This window comes from Balaenoptera physalus, assembly GCF_965194825.1.
Source record: "Balaenoptera physalus genome assembly, chromosome: 3".
Lineage (NCBI taxonomy): Eukaryota > Metazoa > Chordata > Mammalia > Artiodactyla > Balaenopteridae > Balaenoptera > Balaenoptera physalus.
The window spans coordinates 5,963,205-5,982,318 of NC_138890.1; the positions used below are offsets into that span (position 1 = coordinate 5,963,205).

Genomic DNA, 19,114 nt, shown 5'->3' on the forward strand with positions numbered 1-19,114 from the left:
GTGGGGGAACCGGGTGTCCTCCTACGGCACCACCTTCCCCCAAATCGAACGAGTCCTCTGAAAGCCAGTGAATTTTCTGTTCGCGGAGCCTGTGCATTCACACAGCCTTCCTTTTATAGCAACGCTCGTCTCTCCCCACACACACTGCACACGGCTCCCCCCGGGGGCGCACAACACATCTCGAAGGCGGGCCGTGGAGCGGAGCCAGCCCACTCCATGACCAAGGCCTCACAGCACCAGCCCCGTGGTGTCCAAAGTGCACATGCTGAGGGTGGGACGGAGGGACCAGGTCAGAAAGGTTTGGGGCTGCAGGTGTGGTCACAGTACCAGAAGGCCGTGCCAGTTCTTGGAGACAACCTCCAGGGCTGGCTGAGGGCACCCCATCCCGGCTCCCTACCAGGCTAAGTCCATTCCATGGCCACCAGCGTCTCCTCAAGTCAAGGGAAAGAAGGGTGGTCTTGGCTGTTCCTGGAGCGAGGGGGATGGAGATGGTTACGCCTTGGTCCCCCAGAGTGTACATCTGGGTGTTTCGCAGCCCTGGGCAGCTGTTAAGAGCGTGCAGAAGTCAGCCCTAGGTTCAAATTCTAGCCTGGCTAGAAGCCAGCTATAGGCAGGTCACTCAACCTGCCTGGACCCTAGTCCCCTGGCCTGTAGAATGAGCATGGTAACAGGGTCCTGAAAAGAGAACAGACCAAGTACGGGAGGAGCTACCTCAGCACACTGCTTGGCATGCAGTAAGCGCTCAATAATAGCTTTTATTAATACCATGGGCTCAGAGGCAGGGAGGAGTGAGAAAGCAAGGGGAGGGCCTGGGAGGGGGGGTTGCAGGAGGGATCTGGGGGAGGTGGCAGGAGGGCCAGTGAGGGGTGGAGGTGGTGACAGAGGGAGGGGCGCGCTGACCTGAACTGGGGCCTGGGCTGGGGGCGGGAGGGAGCCTGTCTGCGCTCTTCCCCCCATGGAAGGAGCCTCGCATCCTGGACACAGCAGCCATTGTCGCTCTTCAGTCTCTGTCTCCGGAGCAGGCCGAGCAGGGCATATTGGTATGCAGCGTCCACCTCGTGGGCCCAGGAGAGCCCGCAGGGCCGGAGCCCGAGGAGGGGCTCAACACTTAGGGGGGCGGGAGGCGGGGGAGTGAGGATGGCCAGAGGACAGGGGAGGGAGGGAAAAGGACACGGGGGTCCCTGAACCCGGGAGCGGACATGACACTCATGCTCGGCGGCAGGACAATAGCAGAGCCACCTACACGCTGGGGGCGGAGGGGCGGGCGTCCTCTTCCCACAGGCTTTAGAGTCGGGGGCCAGCCAGGCCGGTGAGTTACGGAGAGAGGACAGGGCGGGATAAAGGCACGAAGTGGGGCTCCGGCCTGGCCAGGAGGGAAGATGGGAGGGGTGTGAGGGGGGAGGGGTTGGACTTCTCCTGACGCCCTCCCCCCTCGGGCTGCGGGCTCGGGGGCAGGATCCTGAGCGCGGTCCAGGCCCAGCGGCGCCCCGTCGGATCGGCCCCGGGAGAGAGACCCCGCGGAGGGCCGGCCGAGGGCGCCGCACCGCTCAGACCAGCGCGTAGTCGAACTGCCCGCGCTCGAGCGCCTCCTTGTGGTCGGTCCAGGACGAGGCGGGCATGCGGCTGTAGGGGTCGAGCAGGATACGCACGCAGCGCACCATCAGCAGCACCAGCACCACGAGCAGGCACAGCACGAAGGCGAACACGGTGCGCTGCTCCGCGTCCAGGCCCGCGCCCACCGGGGGCCCCGTCGATGGCGGCAGCGGCTCGGGGGACAGCGTCCACGTCGCGCTCATGGCTCACATCGCCGCGCGCCCTGCGGAGGAGGGGGCCCGCCCGGGAAGCAGGGATGAAGCTGCGCCCTCCTGCGCCCCCGCGTCGTCCCCACCCGCCGCAGCCCCCCCTACCCTGCCGAGCCCCAGCCCCCGCCCGCGCCTTTGTCCCCGGGCTACGCCCATGGCTGGCCCGCGGGCACCCAACTCCCGGCGTGCGCGCAGGTGGGGACGCTAAGAGCAAGGAGAAGGAAACCCCGACCCGGCCGGCCCGCGCACAACAGGTGCGAACGCGCGGCCCGGGCTGCGTGGTGGGGGTCGAGACGCGGTTCCCCCACCCCGCTCCCTTTGTTCTTGCGTCCTGGGGACCCCCCCTCCCCCACCGCCCCCGCCCCCGCCCCGCCGCGCCCCTCACCCTGGCCTCGACCGGGACCGGGACCAAGCGGCCGGCAGCCGCGCTCTCTTCCGGGACCCGCACCCGCTCCTGGTCTCTCGCCGGTGGCCGCGCCGGCGGCCCGGACTCTACCACCCCACCCGCCCCTGGAGCGGCGGAGACCGAGGCAGGCGAGCTCCGCGCCAGCCGGGCCGCCGCGGCTGTTCCCATGGCGACGGGGGCGGGGCCACCGCGGGGGGCGGAGGCTGCGCAGGGAGCGGCGCTCGGGCCCGCGACCCCGCCCCGTCCTCTGGGAGAACCGGGCCCCGCCCAGAGGCGCCGGGGAGACCAGCGGCCCCAAAGAACCATAAGCACCGAGGGCCTCGCCCTCCCACCCCCACAGGCACCCCCCCAAGCCACCCAGCCCGACTTAAGCTCCCACATTCTGTTCTGCAACCGACCCCTCAGACTCCCTGTTTGGGGGATCCCAGTGCCCCAAAACTCATACAGACGCTTAAGGTCCTCCAGCCTCGGGGACCCCAACCCTCAAGCGACCCCAGCCAGGTCACTGAAAACCTCCGTAGCTTTTCCAGTTTCCTTCCTCCCCCCCCTTCCCCCCGCCCGACAACATACTCAGGGTGGGCAGGGTCCCGTCCAGGTGAGTCCTCCCCCTCTTCTGTTAAGCGTTCCTTCAGTGACCATGACCGCTGCCCCATGACCACTGGGCTGCCCCCCCCAGTCCCAGCTCCCCCCACCCCAGTGACAGACACCTTGGACTACCCAGGTTGCTCTCCTGCACTTTGGTGTTTTATTATTTCCAAATCTCTGCGTATGTACAGGATAATAATAAGGGCACTGTTAAAAAAAAAAAAAAAAAAGGCTGAAATGGCCTGGCTGACGTGGCCAGTGGGCCCAGGCCGCACCACTGGGTCCTGGGAGGGTACCCCTGGGCTGGGGGCCTCTGGGCACTGCGTGGCCTGAGTGCCCGTGGCCCGAGCAGCCCCCATGGGGCAGAGGGGCGGTGCGGGCGCTGGCGTTGTGCACAGCAGCCCCTCCCTGCCCCGCCCCATCCCGCTAGCTCTGCAGCAGTCCTGGCACGGCGGGGGCACAGCTGACAGTCTTGTCCCCAGAGATCTAGTTGCTGCAAGTGGACAACAGTCTCCCGTGTGTCTGCAGTGATGATCCAGCCCCGAGGCCCCAGTCGTGGCTGCTGCGCTCAGAGGACCTGCTCTGTGCTGGAGGCGGAGATGTCCAAGAGCCGCCAGGCTGCATAGGGGTTGAGCTCGCCCTGGTCTCGGCAGAGAGCCCACACGCACAGCATTCGCAGTACCTTGTCCTGCAGAATCGGGGAAGGGTGAGGGCTGGACGCAGGGTGCGAGCCCGGCACCCACTCCAGGACGAGCACAGGGCAGGGAGAGAGGCGCTGCCAGGTCAGGGAACTGGGAGGGACCAGGGAGTGATGCTGCGGGGTTGGCCTGGGTCTGGGGTCCAGAGCAGAGGCAGGGACAGAGGCTGTAACTCAGGAATTGGTCAAACCAGAGAGATCAGCTACCCTCCGCCAGGCCCAGCTCAAGGTGCTGCCCTGCCACGCCACATCCCGACTCTCAACTGGCCTCACTGCATGTTTCCGCCCCATCCCCTCCCCCGCTCACTCACCGGGTCACCCTCGACCACCTCGCCTTTGGGATTCTTGATCACCATCACCAGCTGGGCCTGGAAGGTGATGATCAGCACAGGGCCCTGCTCCATCATCTTGCCCATGGCCAACTGCAGGGGCGGGGGGGGCGGGGCACGACAGGGCAGGCAGGTCTCAGAGAATGGTCCCCAGCCCCTTCACTGCTGCTGCCCCTCCAGGTGCAGACCCCTGCTTCAGCACCCCAGGGCTGCCACCTCCCACTGGCCCGTTTCCGGGCGGGCACTTCCCAATTGTGAGGCAGAATGTGAACCCCTGAGGACCCACACAGGCTCCCCGGACTGAGGCTGTGCAGGCGTGTAATGGCCTCTCAGAGCCGGCTGTCTCGCACACAGGTGTGGGCGTGCCTTCAGCTCCCCACGGGGAGACCAGTGGGGGGCCTGAGTAGTCCTGACAAAGCCTCCCCAGTGAAGGTGCAGGGATAGCCCTGGCTTCAGGGGCCTCAGGGGACCCTGGGTCTGGGCAACAGCACCCCCTGGGCCACCACTTGCCTGAGAATTCCCGACAGCAAGACTGTGGAAACCTTCCACTGAAAGAGACCCTGGAGGTCATTTAGTCCAAGCACTGGAACTCCTCCAGGGAGAGGGACCTCAACTCTCCCAGCTGAGCGCAATTCAGAGAAGCACCCCTGCCCACCCTGGGGTCCACCTGGCCCCCTGGAAGAGGCACTCACGTCGATGTTGTCGATGTCCAGGATGCGGGAGTGGAACTGGAGGCCCAGCGCCTTGGCCTGCTGGATCGGGTGGGCCAACTGGCTGTAGGTCTGCAACAAGAAGCCAGACACACCAGTATGGCTGGCCACCTGTGCGTGGCGCCAAGGCACTGCACCGCAGGGGAGCCGGGGGCTGCTGCGGTGTCTCGGGAAGCTCCCCGTGGGTGAGCTCACCATGGGGTTTCAGGCCTTCAGCTCTTGTACCTTCCAGAAACGGCTCCCGGCTCCTGGGTGTGCGGCGCCAGGAGTGGCAGATGCCAGGAGCACGGGTCCAAGCAGGGAGGCCGGTGCCACCCGTTGGCTGGCTCGAATCACACACTGCCCTCTCATTATAAAGACAGCACTGTATCAACGCTACTGAAAGCGGTATTAATCAGTGAGGCTGGTAATTCTCCTGGAACGCGATCTGGAATACACTCCCAGAGGTAAGTTGAGGCCTCTCTGGCTGATCCTGAACATTCCCATGTTCACCTCACTGTGAATCGTGGCCTGGAACCAAACGCTTTTTCTAGGATTCATCCTACCCCACGGCTGCTCTGGGGTGAACTGCCCGGGCCTACCGCCTTCTCACTGACCAGCCCCTGTGGGCGGGTCTCGGCCACTGGCAGCCTGTTCCTCTTACGGGGGCAGTGGTGCCCCAAACGACACCCTAACCCTCTTGTGCCTGCTCCCAGGCCCGGGACACAGCAGCCAGCAGCCTTGTATCTCAACAAGCAACCATGACGGAAGACATTCCAACAGCATCCACTCGTTATGGAAGTAACTGATCCACCAAGTGAAAAAAAAAAAAAAAAAAAAAAGTGCCAATCCGACTTCTTGTGTGGTTTCTTAAAGATGACATTTTCAAAACACCCCTGTGTGAGTGGCTGCAACTTCAGCTGCGTTTCCAGGGGCACCAGCGGCAGCTTGCTGGCAAAGATAACCAGCCACATCCTAATGGTCCCAAAGTAAAAAAACAACAACAACAAAAAAAAACCAAACCACTCATAAATGCCTGCTGGATTAGTCACCGTGCAGGGGAGTATTTAACAAGAAAACCTGACATCTTCTCCTCTGCTTTTTCCAAGTTGTTTGTGAGCTGGGTACAGAATAAAATCAGCCAAAAGAGACTCTGGATTGCTCAGTATCAAGAAGCTGGTGGGGGAGGGAGGGGGGGGAACAAATGCCGTGAAGACACAGGTCAGGGAATGAGCAGGGTGGGGTGAGGTGGCCTGATGACGGGAATGGGGAGGCTGCCAGGAAGGGGCAGTGCAGACAGCGTGCTCCCAAGGACGCCTGACCCGCCGCCATGCAGCCCAGCGCGGCCTGTGGCCCGGGGCCCAGAGCCCCGACTCCAGGAAGCAGCCGGGCCTCGTCAGGACACGCAGCTCTTCCCCGGGTGGGAATCTATCAATGTCTGTTTGGATGTGTTCGAGGATCTTGCAATGAGAACAGCTAATGAATACATCCAGCGCCGCATGTGCTGGAGCGCTGCCCTTGTGTCCCCGAAGCATCCTCACGACCCCCATGAGATGGGCCCGATGATGTAACTCTGGCCCAGGGAAGGGAGGCTGTGGGGCCTCAAACCCGTCCCTTTCCACCCACCCCCTGACCCCTGGGCCCCCAGCCTGTAGCCACCCCTGCCTCTGACACCCCAGCCCTTCCCGGACTGAGCCACCCAAGCAGATCTCCTCTGAACTGTGATTTCTTCTTAGGCCTAAATAGCGGGGGTAAAGCAAGCAAGCACTTACAGCTTCATAGCACCAATCTTTGAGAATGTCGAGCTCTCCAGAAATCATGGCCTAAAAAGGGAAAGAAAAAAAAAAAAAAGTGTGAGAATGAGAGTGGGCCTTTGAGGCAGGTAAACTCTGGAGAATGTTCTCCAGTTAGAACCTTTCCTCTGCAGACCCCCGGCCCCAGCCTCCGGGTCCTAGTCTGGGGAAGGGAGACCAGGCCAGGCTGCAGCAGTGGGAGCAGAGCCCCCGCAAGTGACAACGGGGCAGCCCAGGCTGGGTCCCAACAGCCTGCTGGAAGGAAAAGGAAGGTGGCAGCATTTGGGGCTCTTGCCCTGGCCGGGAAACCGACCCAAGGAGGCCAGGCAGGGCATTCTACCTCCCCTGGGGACGAAGAAGCCTTAGACAGCCAGGCCCACGCGGGACGGGGCAGAGGGGGAGTGCAGGGGAGGGTTCCCAGGGTGCAATGAGAGAAGCTTCCACAGGAACCCAGAGACAGGGCTGGATCTGGTGAGGGAGAGGGTGGCTTTTCAGGGGGGGTGGGGTGGTGAGATGCTGGTGGGAAACCACGGGGAATCTGGGGGCTGAGACAATCTCAGCCCAGAAGACTCTGCCCGTGCTTGGGCTGCTGCTTTGGGGAAATGCTACACTTTCACCTCCTCCCAACCCCGCCAAGTGTCGTGAGGGACCTGGGAACTCGGAGGAAGGAGAGGGGGCCAGGCAGAGGCAGTGCAGGAGGAAGGGACAGACATTCACATGGGGCTGGACGAGCTGCCTGCGGTCCCACTAAGGCCGTGCCAAAGGCCCCTGGCTTGGCTGGGCTGCAGGATGCCTAGGTCCCACTGCAGGATGCCTAGGCTCCAGCCCCAGCATGGGGGGGCCTCGAGGAGGGTGACCTTGAGCAAGTCGCCTCCTCCTTGTTTATGTGCCAAAAGGAGAGGCGAGAAGACCAGAAGATGGGCTTCAGGGTTCCCAGAGAGGAAAGGCCCCTGGGCTGCTGTGCTGGTCCCACCTCCCTGCCCTGAGTCATGCACTGCCCCCATGCCCTTGAAGCAGCAGCCGGCTTCTCCCAACTCCTGAAAGGCCCCTGGCTCCTGGGAGACAAACACCTGGCCCCTGGCAGCTTCAAGGGAACAACTTCAGGAAGACAGCTCGAGGGAAACAAGCCACGGGGCTCCAGGCTCCAGTGGGTGAGAAACTCAGTCCCTGGGGCAGACACATCCCGTGGGCGAGGCAAGAATGGTCAGGGCACCGGCCTAGGGACCAGCAGGGGCTGCAGGCGACCACAGCGGCCTGGCTTTCTCGAGCTGCTTGACTAACAAGGGCTGGGCGTGTGGGGTGGTCAGGCCTCTGTAAACACTGGAGCCACCTCTCCGCTCAGGAGCCCCCTCCACAGCCAAGCGGCGCTGGCAGAACTCTCCACGGGGCCGCAGCCCTGCCAGGCGCACACCCACCTCCAGGATGTTGGGGATGATGTCGTTCTCACACTGCTGCAGGAAGCGGTCCTTGTCGAAGGCGGGGTCCACCCGCAGGATCTCCGTGAGCACCTCCGACATCTCCGTCTTCGAGAACAGGCCCCCTGGGGCAGCCGAGCCAGGAGTGGGGTGAGGGCCCGGGACCCCCTCCCACCACCGGCTCGGGCTGTAGGGGGATGGTCCCGGGGCAGCCCACTCACCCAGCAAGTCTGTGACCTTGTCTGTCAGCACGCGGGACGCCCGGATGAAAGCGTTGTCGCTTTCGTCATACTTCATCTTCATCTCGAAGAACCCTGCGGGGGGTGGCGGATGGGGTCAGGGGCCCCTTCCGGAGAGACACACCCACTCCATCGCAGCCCCCTCCGAGCCTGCTGGCCAGGGGCTGAGGGGAGCTGAGTGATCGCCGGGCGCCACCCCTGCTGGCTGCGGCTTTCGCTGCCGAGGGAACACAGGCCTCTGGACGTCCTCATTTGAGGAGGGCCAGGGCTCCGTCAGCGCCTGGGAAGCCATGTGCCCCAGACTGAGCAGAGAGCTCCGGGCCCTGAGCTGGCTCCTGGCCCGTGAGGGGGTGTGTCGAGGCCAAGTTCACATGGGGGGGTGGCTGGCGCGTGCATGTGGCTGCCTCACGACGACACTGGCTCCAGCCAAGATGGTGGCCCAGCCCTGCCGGCGGCAGCCCACCGCCCGAGAGGTACTGGGCGCTTCCCCTCAGGCCGCCTGAGGCCTGCGCTCCGCTGCGCACTCGCTGGGCAGCCCTGCGGGAGTGACTGGTCCTCTCTGACCCCGGCCTCCTCCTCTGTCTTGTGCCCGGCCCTCGGGGAGCACTCGGTGAGTGTCCGTCACCGGCCTGCCGTCTGGCAGTTCTCTGAGATGCGAACACTCACGATTAAACACCACGTTGTTGTCCCTGAAGTCCTTCCACTGCTGATACCACTTGGAGTCCTTGTGCAGCACGACCCCCAGGGCCTCCCTGGGGAAGATCGGGGAAGCCAGTGAGCACGGCCCAGGAGCCGCTCCGGTCACGGGGAGAGGGGCCAGCAGGACGGTGTGACGACCCCGGCCTCTTGCCTTCTCTTGCCCCCTTCCTGCCACCCTACCCTTCCCCTCCCAGTTCTCTCAGGGTGCCTGGGAACCTCGAGCAGAAAGAAATCCCACAAACTGACTTGGGTAGGAACCCTCTGTGGGTCCTGGGAAACGGACAGCAGTGCAGGTGCTGCAAAGGGAGGTGGTGAGAGGTGGGCCCCTTGGCCGGTCTGGTACCTACTCATTGGCCTCAAACACTTTCTCTTCCTTGAATTTCTCTCCCGAGAACTCTTTCCTTTTCCTGAGCCGCTCGGGCCGCCGGTAGGGCCCAGTCTGCCCCAGGACGCTCTCGTCGATCTCCTTCTTGACGGACTCCACGCCCTGCAGAGCACAGCCGGCTATGTGGGAGCTGGGGCTCCCCAACATCCCAGACCAGCAGCTGTGGACCCACCCCAGGGCCATGCCTCCCAGGTCTCAAGGTCACGTGACTCTCGCAGGTGCAGGGCAAAGACACGCCCAAGCCTCGGGCGGGGGCAGGGGGAGGTAGAGGCAAGAGGCAGAGGGGAGACCCCAGCTCTGACTTCTGCCCCCACCTGCCCCCCGCCAAGAGCTGCTCCCAGACGACCCTCACATTCTGAGGCCGATTCCGCACTCTCCCTGGAAACATTCCTTCACATGGACCAGAAACCGGACGGGTGTCCTGAGAGCTGCCTCTGCCCCACCACCTCCATCCGAGCTGCCCAGCCTGTGGACCCACCTCCGCAAACCTCTGGAACCCATTTCCCTCCTGGCTCCACCACCCAAGACACTCTCCGGCCTCCTCTGAGCTGCTGCCGGAATCCTCGCTGGGAGACTGGGCTTTCAGGATGAACCTAAACTCCCCTGCACGGCCTCCAGGACCCTCTGGTGTCCCTGCAGCCACTCTGGCCACACCTAGCTGCGCGGGGCGCCCCGAGCCGGGGATGCCCGCTCCCCTGGCCTGGCACCCTCCCCAAGCGTTCCTCTGTCACGTGTTACTTGGAACTGCCTGCCCCTTCCCTGTCCCCATTCCTGTCCCGGGATCCTTTGAGAGCAAGAACTCGAACCTTCTCTCCTGAGGCCCCATGGCCAGTAGAGGGCCCAGCGTGTGCTAAGTGGTATTTACGGAATGAATTCAGGACTTCAAGTGACCCAGAGCCCGACAGTCTCTGGGTTCTGGACATGAGCTAAGGGTGTCAGCAGCTGACATCGGGTTGGAGGCTCTTGGTATGTTAACGTGTAGCTCCCTAGGGGCTATGACTTGCCCGAGGCTGCTCAGCCAGGAGGGGCTGAGGCCTGGTGTGCCCTGCAGCCCTCAGTGAGGCCTCTCTGGGGCTGAGCCCAGAGCGCCCGCGGGCACGAGCCCCGGTCCAGCTCACCTGGGAGAGGGCTTTGAAGGCAGCGGTCCTGCCAAGCTTCTCCCCACCTTTGGACACAGACTCAGCCGACTGCTTGGCGGTCTTGGCTGCTTCTTCCACACCCTCCTTGATTTTCCGGCCAAGGTCACTTTTACTGACTTCGTCAAGACTCTACTGAGACAGAGAAGAGGGAGGTGTTGGCGTGGCACCCGGTGGGGGCTTGCAGGAGCTCCCCCCGAGCTAACAGCAGACCCGGCCTCCAGAGGGCAGGAGCAGGCGTCCTGAGCCCACCTGGCTCATGGAGCCGAGACTGGGGTGCACATGTCCCAGGAGGCTGCCTACGATGTCTGGGGCGCTGGACCCTAGGGCTCCGGCCTGGAACAGGCAGGAAGGACAGCACAGGCGCAGCAGCCCCGGGGTCAGGACGAAGGGGAGGGAGGTGTGTCCAGCGCTGGGCTGGCCTCCAAGCAAAGCCCTGCCCCTCTCTCCAGCCCAGGAGAACAGCAAAGCAAAACAGAAGCAACAAAAAGAAAGTCTCCCAGGCCCTCCAGGAGTCTCACTCCCACCTCCACCCTCCCGGGGGCGGGGCGTGCAGTGCCCCAGCTTCCTTCTAGCCTAAGGCAGGAAGGAAAACATCCTCGTTTCACCCTCCTCCTGTTCTTGCTCGTAGTACAGAGGCTTCTAACTTAAGCGGTGAATCGCAGGCCGGTGGGTTAGTCTGACCTCTCCCTCCTTCCTGAGGGCGTCCTGGACTTTAATTCCGGGAGCCTCCCGCCTGCTCATCCCCGGCTGCCAGCTCCTCCTGCGGCTCCCAGCACTGCCCCCCGCCGACTCCTCCGCCGGAGGTGAGGAGCAGATGGGCTCCGGAGGTCCTAAAGGGCCTTGGGGGTCCCGAGGCCATTACCTCCTTCACGGTGCCGGTGATCTCCCCCAGCTTCTTCCTGATCACCTCGCCTGTCCGCATGGTTTCTGATTCGATGGTTCTCTAGGGTAAAGGATGTTGTATCTTTGTGTGGCGACACCCAGTCCAAAGGACCGTTTCCTCAGCAGTCCCTTCCTCCCCAGACACACCCCATTCTCCCACCCCCTCAGCCTGTCCACCCGGCCCCTCCCGTCCCCCCAGGGTCCCTGGCTGTCCCTGGCTGAAGGCTGGGGCAGGGACCCTCCTGCGCACAGAGCCCCAGGCCCCGCATCTGTCTCTGGGCGGCAGGGGGTGATCTTGCCCATATGCTCATCAGTGATATACTGGGGGCGGGGCGGGGCATTCTCAGCATTCTCCTGCCCCGCTCTGCCCCCTCCCCATCACCCGGCCCCAAGCTCAGCCTGCGCTGCCCCGAGACGACCCCTCGGCTCACTCCTCTTCCTTAATGAAAAGGGCGGGCGATCTCCCGCAGGGTCGAATCCCTCACAGGTAGTTACATCCAAGTGAGTGCCTTGGGGAGACTCAGGGGGAACAGGCGTCGCCCACGGCCTGGGAGGGGCGCCAACAGAACAAAACCTCCGAGGGGCCTGGGGCAAATGCCCACAACCCCAGGCTCAGCTGCCCACGGGTGAGATGGAGGTGCCGCCAGGCAGAGCCCTCACGGGCAGACAAATAAAGGGCGCCAAGTCCATCCGCTGGTGGGCGCTTGGCAGCTGCTCGGTGAGAGATGGCGGCAGTGATTAATATAATAATTACACCAGCCCCGCAACCCACTTTCTACCCATTTCAGTCAGAGGCCCTCAGGAGCAGCGCATCTCAAACCTAGTGCCCGAGGGACCCGTGGAGATGCAGATTCTGATGCAGCAGGTCAAGAGGGCTCTGAAACCCCATCAGTGCTGCTGGGCCGTGTGTAGAGGAGGCTGCAGTCTCATGGCTGAACTGGAAGGCTGGGGGCCCGCTCCTGTCCCCTCACCCCCGGCCGCCCCAGCACTGCACTGCGAGGGAATTCCTGGCTCTGAGAGCAAGTGTGACTGCCCAGGGACACTCAAAGCAAAGGGGACTCACGTATTTCCTTCTGGCTTCCTGGAGCGCATCTGACTCTTCCAGCTTCCTGGCCTCGTCTCGGAACTTTTTTATACTTTCTTTCATTTCTTTGTTTTTGGCTAACTCTTGTTTGACATTTTCTAGCAAGCCGGAGAGAAAGCCTTTCCTGTTTCCAGAAGAATAGGATTTGGACTAGAAAGAATGTAAAAGAAACGAAGAATTTTTTCATTTTCTCCTTTCTGTTGATACAGGTTTAACGATGAATACAAGCCGCACGGCGTGGCCAAAAATAAATAAATAAATAAAAATTTAAAAATAAATAAAAACAGTATTTGGGAATTCCCTGGCGGTCCAATGGTTAGGACTCTGCGCTTTCACTGCCGAGGGCCCAGGGTTCAATCCCTGGTTGGGGCACTAGGATCCTGCAACCTGCTCGGTGTGACCAAAAACAACAACGAAAACAAAACAAAGCAAAACAAAAACCAAAAAAACCCCACAATGAATAGTTATCTCTTTTAGAAGAGCATAACAGACAAAGTAAAAAGCCACCAGGCGGTAAACTGTAGGACAAGATATTATTCAGCAAGAAAAAGAAATGAGTTATCAAGTCATGAAAAAATACAGAGGAGTCACATGACATGTTAAGTCAATTACATCGCAGTTCAAAAAAGAAACAAGACAAGATGCAGAGGAACCTTAAGGGCGTATCACTAAAGGAGAGAGGCCAATCTGCAAAGGCTACAGGCTGTAGGATTCCAACTCTAAGATCCTGGAAAAGGTGAAACTATGAAGACAAGGAAAAGGCGAAGCCATGCAGACGAGGAAAAGGCCGGTGGTTGCCAGGGGCTGGAGGAGGGGAGGGAGGGTGGGCAGAGCACAGAGGATTTTTACCGCAATGAAACTACTCTGTAACCATACTGTTAACGGTAGATACATTATACATGTGTTCAAACCCATAAAATGTACAACACAGAGAGTGAACCCAATGTCAACCACAGACCAAAGTCAACAATAATGTGTCAATACTGGCTCATCAGTTTTAACAAATGTACCGCCCTAACTGCAAGATGTACAACCCGAGGAAAACTGCATGCCCGGTGGGAGGAGAGGGAGACAGGAGGTTGATGGGCACGCCCTGTACTTTCCACTCAATATCCCTGTAAAACTAAAACTGCTCAAAAAAATAAAGTCTATTAAAAAACAAAAGAAAATGCCAGGCCCCTTCTCTCACTGGGGTGAGAGAAACAGGCGCAGCTTGGAATCCTCATGGGGACTCACACACGCCCAACCAAGGAAAAGGCCGACACCCAAAGGGACCCTCGTCCCAGGACTAGAGTTGAAAGGACTCTGTGGCCCCTTATCCCAAAAGAGCCGGCACAGGCCCTACTCCAGGGGCTTCTGGGCGCAGGGTAACTTCTTCCTTTGGGGCCGCTCTCAAGTCCCCAGCTGGGCTTTACATGTCACCCAAGGGCCTGGGGACTGGCACAAACCGCCCTCTCTTGGCCCACAGGATCACAGTCACCGAGAGCCCGAGCTCAGGGTCCCCCGTCCAATCCCCACAGGAAAACCCAACCGAACACACCCAGAGGCCAGAAGACAGCATGAGGCCCCGCTCCAGGCACTGCCCTACCCGAGATGCAGGCTTCGGGGTCAGACACAGCCGGCTTTAGATGCCTGCTTCGCCCCCAGTGTAACTAAGTGCAGGCTCGGGAAAGAGAAAGCGTAAAGAATGACTGTGAGCCAGTCAAGTCACAGGGAAATGGCCGCAGGTGCTCAGCTGCTCCCACCACTCTTGCCGGTGTGCGGGGTCCGCTGCAGCGGCTCGGGGTTCACCCTGCCAGTTTCAGGGGCGACTGCCTCCCCGCTCCCCGTCCGGCCCCAGGGAGAGCAGCAGCAAGTCTGGGTGCTGCCCCACAGGTGCGGTGGCCCGGCCTGGCACTGGCAGGCCGCTGTCTGGTCCAGATGTGCCCCGACCAGCCTTTCTCCAGGGGAAGTCCAAGTTCTACGACTGTCAGGGACCGCGCCAGCTCGCGGCAGCCCCGCCGCTCACTCCAGGGCTGCAAACTGGGGGGTGAGGGCGGGGCTGGACAACTAAGGGGAAGCGCCAAAGGGCATGTCCCAAGCCCACAAGAGCCCCAGGACAGGATCTGGGAGATAAAGCATGCTGAGGCCAGAGGGCTGAGATGAGACTCAGAAGGGAAGGGAGGGTGTGGGCTGCCTGAGCATGTGGATTTGGAGCGTGTGAGATTTGGGGTTTTCTTCCCCATGGCGGTGAGGCACCAACAGAAACGTGGTTGAAGAGGAATGACAGGGAGGGCAAAAAAGCTCTAGAAAATGCTCTCTGTGAGGAACAACATAAAGAGTAAGGGAGATATGGCCTGGGGAAACCCAGCTCCAGGAGACGGATGGGTGACTCTGCTCAAGTGCCCAGAGGGGCTGTCACCCCGCAGAGGGCACAGCCTTGCTTAGTGAAGGACCCACACGTGGGCGCCGCCGGGAGGTGGATTTCAGCTCAGTCAGAGGAATGCCCTTCTAGCCGTCAGAGCTGAGACACGCTACTTTGTGTGAGGCAGGCGCCCTACCCCTAACAGTGTCGAGCACTTCCCGGGATACCAAGAGGACCAGGCCCACCGGGCTCTGTAACTCCGGAAGACCTTGGATGTGGAATGCCTGCCAATCAGACACCCCCAGCAGTGTGGACAGCATCCTGCAGCCCTCTCTCCTGTCAACTGGATCTGATTTTCACACCTCCCCTTCCTGCCGGCTTGCTTATATCCTGAGTCACTCACCAGGGTCAGCTCTCCACTCGGCCGGGGCAGCTGAAAGGTACCATGGGGTAGTGGCACTAGGTTGTGGCTGGAGAGAAAATGGACTCTACCTCCAAGGCATCTCTAATTGAGGGAGAAAAGAGAAAGATCCATTTAGACTAGAGGGTGACGAGGAAGTAGGCCACGCTAAAAGAGCAGGCGTCGTCTGAGACTCATTTGACGATTCTTATCACATGTCTGCTGCATGCTAGATGCTTGACCATCTTCCCAAATTCTGAGAAGCCAGTGGAATCTGGTGGAAAAAGAAAACGCTGGATTTGCACCTCCGGGGCCCATATCTACCCTCCTGCCTCTGAACGTGGGGGAAACCGATGGGTCCTAGGAAATGCCAACCTATGGTGGAAGAAGGCTAAATGTGCCAGTCTGGCTGAACACCTTAGTCTGAAAATGGGCAGGCTAAGACTCGATGCTGGTGGCAAGCAGTCTTCTCTCACCAGCCCACCCTACTTCTGCCAGCCTTGGAAGACCAGAGGCCCGGGCTTCAAGGGGTAAACACTGCTAACTTGTCCCAGGCACAACCCTGGAATAAAGCTACCATGTCCTGGTCCAGGGTTGAGATGTGAGCAGAGCAACCTAGGGGAGCCACCTGGGCAAAGATGCTGCTAGCCTCAAGTGCAGCACCTCTTTGGTAGGCATTTCTTCTCCTACCAAATGGTGAACTTAAAGCTCCAGGAGGGAAGCTCCATGCAGGTCCTGTTCAACGCTACACCTTAGCACCCGGCACGGAGCTAGGTACACTGATGTCAATGACCTGACGGAACCACTCTTCCATTTCCACATCCCCTGGGCCCTTCCTCTCCCCATTCCATGCTTCCTGTCTCCAGTCACTCTAAGCAACACCCCAAACTTACACAGATGCCACACTCTCCTATAGCTACTCAAGAGTAACTCTTGGGAGTTTAAGTAACTTGTTTTACTCCTCTGAATGCCTACACCCATTAATCCTGGAGCCACTGACTTCAGCAACAGCCTGAAATAGAAGTGGATGGCTGTCTCACTGGGGAGAAAAATCCCCCAGCAGGACCAAACCTGAGGGTGGTTCTCCTTGGGACTTGTGCCCAAATCCAAACACGTGTACATTCAACCTGTAAAACCTGTCTCAAAAGACAAGCAAGCCCAGAAAAAAAGCTCAGTCCTGAGTCAAAAACACCTTCTTTCTCCTGACACTCAGATTCCTGGGAGATATTTTCCTTCCTCCAGAGTCTGGCTCTGGAGTCAGACTGACCTGAGCTTTGGACCAGGTCAGCCACCCCACTAAACTCTTGAGACTGTGCGCAGCTTGCTTAACACTTCTGAGTTCCCAGCTTCCTACTCTGTGAAATAGCGACAAACAGCTGCAACGTGAGTACTATTTTCTAAAGCCGCTTTACACGCCTTGACCCCCAGAGCATCTATGAGCCCAGGCTCTTAGCCAGGGCGACAACTACCTCCTACACTTTCAGAGGATTAAGAGAGGCGATGCAGGAAATGCTCCCGGTAGGGGGACGTGGCATATAAAGGTGAGCTGTGACTGTCACGGTATTTTGCCTTTTCCTCGCTACTTTTTCTCCACTGAGCATCACGGACACCATTCACTCCTCGGTACACATGGGGTCAGCCAGGAAGTGAGGGGCGATCCGCTCCCGGCCCGGCACGCCCGGCCCCCGCCCTCAGGTCTCGCTTCGGGACCCACGTTCCGAGGGCTCGCTCCGGGGCCCCCGCCCCGGCCTCGGCTGACCCAGCGACCAAACTCCGAGCCTCTCGCCGAGCTCAGGGAAGGGCCGAAGGGGTCAACGGCCTGGGGAGAACGAGGCCCTGGAGGTCACGGGTCCGGAGCTCCCTAAGCCCGCCCCCCCGGCCCCGCACTCTGCTCACCCGCGGGCAGCGGCACCAGCCTCCCCGCAGCGCCGCCGCCGCCGCCATGCTGGAAGATCCCGTGTGACCTTCTCGCGGCGTTATCCGATGGCGTCATCCGCCGCGTCGGCCTAGTGCGGCCTGGGCCTGGGAAAAGCGAGACCTGCGGGTGGGGTTTGTGGGAGGGAAAGGCCTATCACTGGACAGGGCTCCCAAGGAGGGCGGGGCCGTGGAGGGAACTCCACAACGGGGGCGTGGCCTAATAGTGGGCGGAGATTCCTAGAGAGCTAGGCCTCTGATAGGGCAGAATTTAGGAAGAGCGGGGCCTGTGACTGGATGTGACCTGGGGGACGGGTACTCCTGTGAGGCAGAGACGTATGGTTGGATAAAACAGCGAGGGGGCGGAGCCTGAGGGTGTGGATTCTGTCGCGAGCCGTGATTCTCCTACTGGCAACTCGGGGTTCGCGTGGCCGGAATAACGGGTAAATAGAGAGACCCACATCGACGCACCAGCCTGATAGCCACTGACTCTGGCTCTCACTGACAATGATGGAAAGTGACCAACAGACGGGCAAGTGAGTTGCTTCACGAGCAAGAGCGAATGAGCCCACTTTTGTACAGCACTTCGGGAAGGCGCCTGTGGGTTTTGGTCCAGAAAAGGAACGGGAAGCTGAGACCTGGCTGGGGGTGAACTACTCCTCCCTCCATCGATTCAGTGTGAATTGACACGCCTGGCCCTGAAGAAGCTCAAGCCTCTGTCATGTCAGCACCCAGATACTATTTTCCATTTGGAGAATGCCGCCACCAAGTGGCGGTACCTTGACATGGCCATGCAATCTGAGGCTGGGGAGGGGTGGTGGGCTGGTACCGTGGGGAGAGTTAATGTATGTTGCCTTTGCCCTATTGAAACCTTTTGCATTACTAAACTGTGATAAGGTCTATGGGACTTGAAAGGGAGGCAACATACATTCCCTGGCTTCAGGATTGGACAGATCTGCGTTTTCTGTAACTCAGGACCTCCACCTCGAGGTGACAGAAGGGATGAGGGCTTCCACTCGGCTTTGTTTGAAATGTCTTTACTGGAAGAGGAGCAAACTAGTTAAGAGATTGGGATATACAGGTTTGTTGTTGAGAAGAAGGTCTGGGCTTCTTAGTTGTAGTTGAAACCATGGAGTTGGACAAGGGCACCCAGGGGGAGTATGTCAGAGGGGGCACATCAAAGCCCCATAGTCAAATGGAGGAAGAAGAGCCCTTAAAGGAGACTGGGAAGGACTGGTCAACAGGTCAGAAGAGGACCTAGAGGACCTTGGAGAAGGCAGGTAGAGTAAAGAGTGCTAAATGTTGCAGAGAACTCAAGCAAGGCAGGCCAGGCCAGAACTCCAGCTATCGTCCTTTGCATTTTGTAATATGGAGGAGGTCCCTGGGGAGACAGGCTAGAGGGTTTTGGTTGAATGATGGCTGTGGAAGCCAGGTTTCAGTGGGCTGAGATTTTTTCTTTTTTTTTTTTTTTTTACAGAGGTGTGCTGGAGCCAGCCTGTACTGCCTGGCAAGAGCCAACTATCAAATTTTCAGGAATTTTGGAGCCAGTTGTTAAACACAGCCGTTATTTAAAAATTGATTGTATAAACTTACGATCAACTGGATTATATTAAAATAAAGGTAATAAATAATCAAAACTCAGCACTTCTTAATTATGTCACTATCTATGCTACTGAGGTTATTTGCATATATCACATCTGTAGGCTGGAAATACCATATTATATGCGGTGCATCTCTTATGCATTTTGTCTTTAATGACACCCCATTAATAGCCTGAAATTGGCCGTGGTGGGAGTGTTTACACCATAGGAATTGACAAACACTACAGATCGGTAGCTTTCTGGTTTGTTTGGAGGGCCAGTTATTAAATGTTTAACCACCACACAGAGAGGGAGAACAGAGACGCCTCCAAGGAATCTTTGCCGTGCTTAGAAGGTGAAATGATGACAGCTGGAGGGACATATGGGGTAGAGTGAGGGTGGTTTGTGTGTATTCCCACCTTTTTATTTTGAAAATTTTCAAAGCTACAAAAAAGTTGCAAGAATAGTATAATGAACACTCATATACCCTTCACCTAGATTCATTTTGCTACACTTGCTTTAGCATTCTTTCTCTATGTATATGCAAACAAACATATATATGCAAACAAATATATATGTGTTGTCAAAGGTTATGTGCCCAAGGTTGTGTGCCCAAGGAACAGTGAGGCAAACAAACCGAAACATTGGACTTTGGAGCAGAGAAAGGTTAATTAGTCGAAGAGGCACCAACCTGGAAGATGGGAGACCTAGACTCATCTCAAATCCATCTTG

The 19,114-nt window shown here is 59.2% G+C and overlaps 2 protein-coding genes and 1 long non-coding RNA gene across 5 annotated transcripts; 1 reads left to right on the forward strand and 2 right to left on the reverse strand.

The window, feature by feature from the left end:
* Positions 1-696: 696 nt before the first annotated feature.
* Positions 697-2,391, reverse strand: CTXN1 (cortexin 1). The gene is made up of 2 exons (XM_082456121.1): positions 2,188-2,391; positions 697-1,816 (listed from the first exon to the last, which is right to left on the reverse strand). Exon 2 carries the CDS (start codon positions 1,794-1,796, stop codon positions 1,548-1,550), a length of 249 nt encoding a protein of 82 aa, XP_082312247.1. The 5' UTR covers positions 1,797-1,816; positions 2,188-2,391; the 3' UTR covers positions 697-1,547.
* Positions 2,392-2,930: 539 nt separating this feature from the next.
* On the reverse strand, positions 2,931-16,929 carry TIMM44 (translocase of inner mitochondrial membrane 44). Of its 3 annotated transcripts, XM_082456118.1 has the most exons (13): positions 16,785-16,928; positions 14,892-14,993; positions 12,124-12,294; positions 11,041-11,121; positions 10,158-10,307; positions 9,002-9,141; positions 8,622-8,707; positions 7,938-8,030; positions 7,717-7,841; positions 6,281-6,331; positions 4,512-4,601; positions 3,802-3,912; positions 2,931-3,481 (listed from the first exon to the last, which is right to left on the reverse strand). In XM_082456118.1, the coding sequence occupies exons 1-13, from the start codon at positions 16,830-16,832 to the stop codon at positions 3,362-3,364; spliced, it is 1,368 nt and encodes a 455-aa protein (XP_082312244.1). In that variant the 5' UTR covers positions 16,833-16,928; the 3' UTR covers positions 2,931-3,361. The 3 variants fall into 3 exon arrangements, with proteins under 3 accessions (XP_082312244.1, XP_082312245.1, XP_082312246.1); XM_082456119.1 differs by lacking the exons at positions 2,931-3,481; positions 3,802-3,912; positions 4,512-4,601 and adding an exon at positions 4,725-5,039 and having other exon boundaries at positions 16,785-16,929; XM_082456120.1 differs by lacking the exons at positions 2,931-3,481; positions 3,802-3,912; positions 4,512-4,601 and adding an exon at positions 4,963-5,483.
* A 72-nt stretch (positions 16,930-17,001) lies between these two features.
* Positions 17,002-18,443, forward strand: LOC309658032. The gene is made up of 2 exons (XR_014262001.1): positions 17,002-17,338; positions 18,280-18,443. It is a non-coding gene; the product is annotated as an uncharacterized lncRNA (long non-coding RNA).
* The last annotated feature ends 671 nt before the right edge of the window (positions 18,444-19,114 follow it).